General features: G+C 39.8%; 1 protein-coding gene across 1 annotated transcript; it reads left to right on the top strand.

Annotated features, from left to right (window-relative positions):
* The first annotated feature begins 1922 nt into the window (after positions 1 to 1922).
* Positions 1923 to 9670, top strand: LOC109092754 (adhesion G-protein coupled receptor G2-like). Its single transcript, XM_042768262.1, has 9 exons — positions 1923 to 2032; positions 2119 to 2155; positions 2249 to 2352; positions 7155 to 7285; positions 7386 to 7395; positions 7458 to 7638; positions 8046 to 8121; positions 8205 to 8488; positions 8685 to 9670. Exons 1-9 carry the CDS (start codon positions 1970 to 1972, stop codon positions 8819 to 8821), a joined length of 1023 nt encoding a protein of 340 aa, XP_042624196.1. The 5' UTR covers positions 1923 to 1969; the 3' UTR covers positions 8822 to 9670.
* Positions 9671 to 9947: the final 277 nt, after the last annotated feature.

The raw sequence follows: 9947 nt of genomic DNA, 5'->3' as shown, positions 1-9947 counted from the left end.
CAGTTTTTGGGATTGACAACCACATTTTCTTTACAGGTTTGAGTTTCGAAATGTCCTGTTCACACAGCAGCTTTCTAGCATCTGGAATGCTGCCTGTATGAAGGTGCAACGGGTGTCAAGCTCGAATTTCTTACCAGTAACCATAGCAACAGTGACCAAAGTAAAAATCAAAGATGGCAATGTCCATAAAACTGGAAGACTTATCACTTTCTGACATGACAAGAGTTCAATCAAGCTGCGAGTTTTTCCGTCAAATCTTCATTAACTGTCAGCGGATTTTATATTTGGGTTGAGAGCGGAGCATTTAAAGGGTTACTCCACCCCAAAATGAAGATTTTGTCATTAAATCACTTACCCCCATGTCGTTCCAAATCCATAAAAGCTTCATTCGTCTTCGGAACACAATTTAAGATATTTTGGATGAAAACCGGGAGGCTTGTGACTGTCCCATTGACTGCCAAGTAAATTACACTGTCAAGGTCCAAAAAAGTTTGAAAGACATCATCAGAATAGTCCATCTGCCATCAGTGATTCAACCATAATGTTATGAAGTGATGAGAATCCTTTTTGTATGCAAAGAAAATAAAAATAGCGACTTTATTCAACAATTCATCTCCTCCGTGTCTCCGCATCACCGTAGCACCATTTTGGAGAATATCTGCTGAACGCAAACAGCGTACGCTCTTCTGTGTTCTGTGGCGTAGGCTTATGGGTGTGAGTTCTTTAACAGAATGCGGTTGTCACACCCGTAAATAACCGACTGTGTGTGAACGTAACTGTATTAAGGACTTAAATTACAGGACTGACAACCGTATTCTGCTGCTCTGAACGTTGCCAGTCATTTAGATATTTATATTCGCTTTAGTCTTCACCATAGCACCAAATAATTATTACTTAAAGATTTAATGAGCTATTTATTTTCAAACTTAAACACTTCTTTTTCTTTTAATCTAACCTAAAACATGGCCTATCTATATTTTGACTGATTCGTTATTATTGTTCGGTAACAGGTTACATTAACATTAGATGGAATAACAATGACTGCATTTATTAATTTTAGTTCATGTTAATTTTTTAGCTGTTGCACATTGGTAATGTTAGCCTGCTTTAACTAATGTTAACAAATGGGGCCAAGGTGTTACCCATTGTTCTTTCTTTCATTTGAACAATCTTTTGCACTCCAATCTTAAAACACTTGTTTACTTTATAGTTTTGTGTATTTTTTCAAATACTCTTTCTTTAGTAAAATATCTTTAATAAAGTCATTTTACATGTTAGGAGGACTATACTTTTTTCACTTACTAAATTATATTTTGTGATAAAACCAAATACCGTGACAAAAGCTTCAACAACTATTGTGAAAATGTAATACCGTCACATACCTAATGTACATACAATTTAATAGAACTATAAATACTGTAATTACATAATTAGCCTGTTAAATAGAGTCTGAAGCAAAATTACCAAAAGCCAAGTGCCACTAATGTTGTGTTTTGTAATGTTAAATAAAGGAGTTAATGTTTAAGTATTATTGTTATTTTTTATCGACTTGGTATCGACTACTTTTAGTGGTTTCAGCACCGACTACTAGATTTTTGGTATCGTGGCATCCCTACTTTGAACATTTTAAATAACATTTGCAGTATAGTTCACCCAAAAAATACAATTCTGTCATCATTATATTTTGTGGAACACAAAGCAAGCTTAAAAAAAAAAAAAAAAAAATTACAAGCAGCACTGAATTGTTAATTAATTATTGTTTTATTATTAATTTTTAACATGTTCTAGTGAAAACTTAATAGCATGTAAGACATTTTTGGTCAACTATTCTTTTGACTAACGTTTCTCGATCTATTGTACTCACACATATTTATATCTGATTAATGATTGCTCTATTCTCGTATGGTTTTTGATTTAGTTTGAAACTCAAAATTACATTGTTTTGAACAATGTGGTTTATGGAATAACGATGAAGGCCAAAATCTCCAACCTTACAGATACTATTGACATGTTCTTTGCACAAAGCGATCAGGTAAAAAAGGATTTGTTGCAAAACATATTACATTACACTGAAAGCAAAATTAAAAAAATAAATAATAATAAAATGTTTTCTTACAGGGCAGTAATGCGTCCTGCGTTTCTTGGGATGGTAAAGGTAAATTCATTTATGACTGTACTGATCAGTTCCCATAGAAAACCCAATTTATTTTATATAATTTTGTATAATTCATCACTATCTTTTCTTTAGGAGAGCTTAATTGGACAACATCCGGATGTAAGACAGAAACGATTGAAGAATCAAACACCATAAAGTGCTCCTGCTCACATCTGACGTTCTTTGCAGTGCTGATGGTGAGAAACCAGATCGCAAGCAACCATTAAAACAATGTTAAGTCAACGCTGATGCATCAGTGCTAGCTGCATTGAATTAAGTGGTGTTGGTTCAATATCATTTCTGCACCCGCAATTATTGTTGAAACAATGATGATGTTTAAAAAACAAGTCATTGAAACAATGATATAAATTAATGTTGGTTTAATATCACATTCGCACCCACAATTAATGTTGAAGCAATGGTGAGATTTCAACCAAAAATATTTATTGAATCAATGTTACACTATGACTGATTTTACATCACTGCTGTTGAGTCATAATTGAAATGAACAAATATATTCAATGGTAACATTGTTGAATCAGTGTTACACTGTGATTAATTCCACATCACCGATGTTGAAGCACTACTGAAATCAATAAAAATAATCAATGGTATTGTCAATGAATCAACTTTACACTAATGTTGATTCTACATCACTGCTGTTGAATCAATACTGAAATTAACAAAAAATATTATTGTTAATATCAGTTTATCAATGTTCATGTGATACTGGTTTTAAATCACTTTTGTTGAAACACTGAAAATACAACTGAAATATCAAATATTGTTGTCATCTGATGTACCAAGTTAATGTTAATTAATATTTCTGACCATTTCAAAGTTTGGGGGAAAAAAAAATTCAAACACAAATGACACCATTCCAGTAGTTTAATGAATTTATTTCATTTGACAGCTTAACACAATCAATGAGATAAAGAAAAAAATAAGTGGTGCAAGAAAGGCATTACAACCTTTAAAAATAACATTACTTTCAGAAGTCTAATGTCATTATAACAAGTGGTGGAACGGTTCAAGTCTTAAAAGTTTCTCTTTTGGATTCTCTTAAAGGAGAATCCTATTATGTCCCTTTTTACAAGATATGCAAGTAAAATATGTTTCAGATGTCCACCAGAGTATGTATGAGACGTTTTAGCTCAAAAGTATACCACAGATCATTTTTTATCGCTGGTTTAAGTTGCTGTTTTAGGGTATGAGCCAAAACGCACCATTTTTTTCTTTGTCACTTTAAATGCAAATGAGCTGGTGCTCCCCACCCCCTTTTTAGAAGAGCGCTGGGCTTCAAAAGCTAATGCTCCTGCCGGCACACCGGCAACACACAACAATCTCATATGCAGTTTTTAACCACCGCATTCTTTTCATTCTCATTCATTTACAAACGTTCTGATAGCAGGCGAAGGCAGCATCAGTGAAAACAGGCAGAGAAGAAAGGCAATTTGAAAATATATGAAGCCCTTACTTTGTCTGGATCTGACGTTCGCACACAAAGTGTTGGTATTGCTCCCTCTTTGAGAATCAGACTGCAAAAATCCAGTGTTGAAATGACCCTTGTTTGTGACACAGTCCAGTTTAAAATGATTGGCATGACTTAATAGATTTTTTTCCCCCAGTACATTTCCTTTGAAAATGAAACTTAACCACAGTGTCCTCAGATGGAGGGAGTCTATGGAGCTCCTTTGTTCATTGGTGCATCTCAAAACACAACACTAATGCATCTTTGGCACTGACATTGTATAACTCCAGCAATGGTGGACTGCTGCTTCTCACTCAGGCCTGTGTCTATGCTAATACGGCAGAGAGCGTCACAAATGGGTGGGACTTTTTCCCTACAATGACGTGTACCTAGGGAGAAATCTGGAATCGCTTGTTTTGAGAGACTGTTTATGATTTATTGGGATTATCATAAAATTAGTGGGTGGATTTTTACCATTATAGGCTCATTGTTTTCACACACTTGAGTTTTAACAAACCTCTTCCGCAACATATGGGACAAAGACACTATCCCTGAGGACTGGTCCAAAAGAGTAATTGTGAAGCTCCCTAAGAAAGGTAACCTCCAGGTCCTTGACAACTGGCAAGGTTTTACACTGTTGTCTATACCATCAAAGGTCTTCTGTCAAGTTCTCCTGCGCAGAATTGACTCCGCTATTGACCTCAAGCTAAGGCAGGAGCAAGCAGGATTCAGGCAAGGGAGTGGATGCATAGATCAGATATTTGCTTTAAGAAACATTATTGAGCAATGTCTTGAATGGAACAGCCCCCTGTATATTAACTTCATCGACTTTAAAAAGGCATTCGACAGTTTACATCGTGACACCCTATGGAAGATCCTAAGGTCCTGTGGAGTTCCTCCAAAAATGGTGACCTTTCTGTCACGTTCAACGTTACGTCAATGACTGACGAAATCGGGGATCTCGCTAGAGAGACGAATCGCCTTCGAGTGTTAACAAAACAAGCCAATGAATGTTGGCGTGCAAGATTTGCATCGCGCACCCCGCCCCACAATGCAGGTATATAAGGAGAGTGCATGCAGTCGCACATTCAGCTTTTTCGCTTCGGAGCCGAGCCTTCAGCTTCTTGAGCAAGAGTGTTGTCAAGACGAGTTTGATGTGAGTGTTGGTGTTATGGCGCGTCAGCGGGGGTTGCCAGTGCTGCTGCCTTTTTCTCAGTGTGCTGCAGCTTCCCATTCTGCAGTCACGCTGCAACTCCTCCTGGGCGCTTCAACACTTTGGTGTGTCCTTATTTAAAAGAGCTCCACGAGTGACAGGGCGTCTTTTTAAAGATGTCTTTCCACTCGTGCGTTTCTGGATGTGGTCGCTTCCTGACTCCATCTGATGGTCACGATCGCTGCATCTCATGCCTGGGTGTCGAGCACGCTGAGGCAGCGTTCATGGATGAGTCATGTTCTCCTTGTGGGAACATGACCATCGCGATGTTGCGATCGAGGCCCCTCTTCGTCAAATGGGGAGGAGTCCCCCTCCCCATGCCCCGTTCTAGTTCTTCCTTCTAAAGGAGGGCTACTGCGGTTCATGGCCAGGGCGATCTGAGGATTACAGTGAGGGCTTTCCCGCCGAGTGTGTCTCCACGGGCCCCTCACTCCTCCAGCGCATCGTACCCTCTGGTGTACCGTGATGCAGATGCTGAGCACTTCATCCAGCCCACCAGCAGAGGACCTGATGTCGATCACTGCATTGGGGGACGAGCTAGGCTCCGGAGATGAAGATTCGGCTGTGTTGCCTCCTTCTGGGAGAGCTGCCGCATCGCGGGTACGTCGGTGGTTCCCCTAGTTCCGCTTGGGCCTGGCTAGCAGTATGGCTTGCTCTCCGCCACTTCAAACCGAGGCTTCGCGACAGGCACGTACCGGTCCGGACGGACAATACTGCGACCGTTGCGTACATCAACCACCAGGGTGGTCTACGCTCCCATCGCATGTCACAACTCACCCGCCATCTCCTTCTTTGGAGTCAGAAGCATCTAAGGTCGCTTCGTCCCGTTCACATCCCAGGTGAGCTCAATCGTGCAGCTGACAAGCTCTCACGTCAGCCCTCCCTTCCGGGAGAATGGCGACTTCACCCCGAGACAGTCCAGCTGATCTGAAGACGCTTCGGCGACGCTCAGGTAGACCTGTTTGCCTCTCTTGGCAAACCCTCTACAAGCACAGCCCCTCCTTGGCGTATTCCTCTGAGGAAGGATCTCCTTTCTCAGAGAGGGAGCACCCTCTGGCACCCGCGCCCAGACCTGTGGAATCTCCACGTGTGGTCTGTGGACGGGACGCGGAGGTTCTAGGTGGTTTACCTCCAGCGGTAGTAAACACCATCACTTCAGCTAGAGCGCCCTCTACAAGGCACGCCTATACGCTGAAGTGGAATCTGTTCATTGATTGGTGTTCTTCCCGCCGGGAAGACCCCCGTAGATGCCCGATTGCGGTCGTGCTGTCCTTTCTGCAAGATGGGTTGGAGCGAAGAATATCTCCCTCCACTCTCAAAGTGTATTTTGCCGCTATTGCCGCACATCACGATACAGTAGACGGCAAGTCCGTTGGGAAACACGACCTGGTCATCAGGTTCCTTAGGGGGGCAAGGAGGCTGAACCCTCCGTGCCCTCACTTGGTACCCTCTTGGGATCTCCCCTTGATCCTGACAGACTTGAAGCAGGAGCCCTTCGAGCCTCTGCAGTCAGTAGAGCTAAAGTTTCTGTCACTGAAGACAGTGCTCCTCACTGCATTGGCTTCGGTTAAGAGGGTCGGGGACCTGCAGGCGTTTTCGGTCGACGATACGTGCCATGAATTCGGGCCAGCCAACTGTCACGTTGTCCTGAGACCCCGGCCTGGATACATGCCCAAAGTTCCCACCCCGCCTTTCAGGGATCAGGTGGTGAACTTGCAAGCGCTGCCCCAGGAGGAGGCAGACCCAGCCATCGCTTTGCTCGGCACTGGAGATGGTAGAGGAATTCTCCTACCTGGGAAGTCTAGTTTGCACTGACAATGCAGTTGGCAAAGCTATTAAAGGCACGTCTTGGGAAGGCTCGTAGCACCTTCGCTAGACTCCGGCCCATCTGAGAGTCAAAACAGTACAGCCTATGAACAAAGATTAGACTGTATAACAGCAATGTAAAGTCAATCTTGTTGTATGTGGTGCAGAATGATATGAGAAAGCTGGATGTCTTCCAAATTCAGAATGCATTTTCAAACTGCAACTGGTGTTTTCAATCATTTTTAAATAGACTTATTAAAATCATCATTAAAGGTCCAGTTCAAAACCAAGCCCCCAGTGGATTAGAGCAAATCAGCTAAAGCAATTAAAAATGCCCATCATGGTTTGACATACCCCACTGATTGAGACACACCGACTAGTGATCTGCAGAGATACATGCCTGTATGATCTTGTGCTCATTGACTATAAATTACTGTTAGTTCAATATCACTCTCTTTACCATGTGTGCTATAGACTGCTGATCTGTGAGCTTCGTTGTGCTTTCTCAGATCCCTCCGTCTCAGGCAGAAGAAAATATCACACAGCAGGATCTGGAATCATTGACTTATATCACTTCTATCGGCTGCGGCATCTCCATGTTTTTTCTATCCATCGCTTTATTCATGCATTTCCTGCTGCGGTAAAGTATCTTCATATATAATTAGAATTGTTTACTGTAAAAAGTTGCCTAGGTTATACGAACAGTTATTTTTATGTTTTTTTATTGTTTAGTTATATAGAATAAGGCAAGTGATTTGTTGATGGATATGTTTGTGGCTTTGTGTCTACTGAATGTCTCTTTTTTGTAATAGGAGAGCGTAGCTAACACAGGAGACAACGCTGCGTGTGTCTTCATAGCGCTGCTCCTGCATTACTCCATGCTGGCCTCATTCACCTGGTTCTTCATTCAAGCTCTTCATATGTACTTATGGGTCATCAGACAGAACGTCTCCATCACAAACTACGTGAGGAAGATCACCGTGTTGGGCTGGGGTGAGTTAGAGCAAGAAATAAACCCATTTCAAACCATCTAGTCCAACTGTAAGAAAATATATTGCAGAAGTCATATGAACTAGTGTTGTGATAATTTTATGGTGTTTTTGTCCTTTTCTTGAGCTGCTCCTTTAAAAGCATCTGAACACATATTAGTATCTTTGAGATACTATACATTTATATTAATATTTTGAATAAATTGTATATTGTTTTCATTTTAATTGTAAAGTTTTAGTATTGGGGGTTACTATTTCTAAATACAAATTTTGTCATTTTTCTTTTTTTTTCGTTTGTTGCTGTTGCTTCAGCATCTAGCTGAAATGAAACAAGTATTTTTCAGTAACAAAAATTATGTTTTTGGGTTTAGTTTTTTTACTATAATATACTTTGTCTCTGTGTGTTTTCAGCATTTCCGACTCCAATAGTAATAACCATTGCTTCTGTAGGAGAATATAAAACACTGATCCTAAATAGTTCACGAATGTAAGTTTTGTTAAATTAAATGTATATTTATGCATGTCTTCTGATTGTCTTTTTAATAATATTTCATTCTTTTCTAATTAAAGGTGCTGGATTACTAATCATTACATTCACTACATAGTGAACATCGGCTACTACGCTGTAGTTTTCGTCTTCACGACAGGAATCTTCATCATGATCGTCACTAAGGTCCTTCAGGCCAGAAACATCAAAGCGACTGAAGACAAGAGAAAGACGTTCAGAAAGCAGCTGATGATGGTGTTGAGTTTGTTCCTGCTCTTCGGTCTGACGTGGTCTGTGGCGTTCTTCAGTTATGGACCGATGCGCATTCCCTCATATTACATATTCACTGTGCTGAACTCGTCTCAGGGTGAGAAACAATCACATGCATCAGAACCTTTGGTTTAGCAGAGCACTACTATTTTTCTAAAGATTTCAGCAACTTATTTTAATTAAATATGTCAATAAAATATTCGTAATTAATATTCTATTATTATTAAATGTAATATATGATTACAATGGGTGTTAAAAGCTGTTGAAATATATTTTTCTGACCCTTTTTTCAGGGTTCTTTCTCTTCCTGTATTACTATCACATTCACAATGACGTTGCTGGTGATTTCTCTGATGATCCAAAAAGCTCCGGCTCCACCACAACCATGGTTCAACCCAACATGAATGGTCTGGAAAATGTCTATAATTAGCCTAATTAAGACAGAAAACCACACTGTCTCTTAGTTTCTAAGACAGCTGGCAAGTTAACAGCAGATTACCAGAATACTAGTACAGTCATGTGTACTATAATATGCTTGATAGTTTAATATGCATGTTTAATAATATTCTGTATGGTGATGGGAATAGAACTAATAATGGGATCATAAGCGGGATCATGAACTTTTAAGATATTTTAAACAAGGTTAATTAAACTTTGTAACTGGATGCTTCACAAGTGTCTGTAGGTATGGGGAAACTGTAATTGTAGTTATGAAATATATATTGTTTGACTGACTTGTGAATGTTTAAACTGTGGGTTTCACTTTATTTTGATGGTCCCTTTAACACATTCTGTTGACTATAGGTAATGTTGCACCTACATATCTACTAGCTCTCATTAGAGTGTTATTATAGTATTAGTAGACTGGTTAGAATAGGTTGACATACAATGTTACTTATAGTCCGTAGAATGTTTGGAGAACACTGACAATAAAGAGTTTGCGGATTTTAAGCAGACAGTCTACTAATATTCTAATGAGAGTAAGTTGACAGAAAGGTGCAGCATTACTTACTGTCAACATAATGTTCGAAAGGGACTATCAAAATGAAGTGCTAACGAATATTATTTCTTTCATTATTAGATGTTGATGTACTAGTAAAGATGTCAAATGTCAAATAAAAGGGTTTCAGTTCAAATAATTGTAATGAAGTTTCTATTCTATCACTGACGATGAAGCAATGACTTTGCAGGCAGTGTTTTTGCACGAAGGCACCTCGTGAAACTGATTTCGGACAGGCTTCTGAGGCAGAGTAACGGTTTAATGATCCACAGCAAAATTGAACGAGTTTTTGTAATAACTAATTGAATATTTAATTACTATAATACTGATTTCTCACTAGAAATAACACCAAAAGTGCAAAAAGGTAGTCAGAAATATACATTTACAGACAAACTGACCATCAAACATCTGAAAACTTTCAGACGGCGTCTTAATTTTTTAATTCAGCCGTCACGGAATGGAACGCACAGGATTGTGGGATATCAAAGGCAGGGACGGATACATCTATGCTGCCTTCAAAATTCGATCAGGAGAAGGTACCTCCGGAGACAGGAAG

This window comes from Cyprinus carpio, chromosome A12 (assembly GCF_018340385.1).
Source record: "Cyprinus carpio isolate SPL01 chromosome A12, ASM1834038v1, whole genome shotgun sequence".
Lineage (NCBI taxonomy): Eukaryota > Metazoa > Chordata > Actinopteri > Cypriniformes > Cyprinidae > Cyprinus > Cyprinus carpio.
The sequence above is the reverse complement of the archived record's forward strand: the minus strand, read 5'-3'. Positions and strand labels throughout refer to the sequence as shown.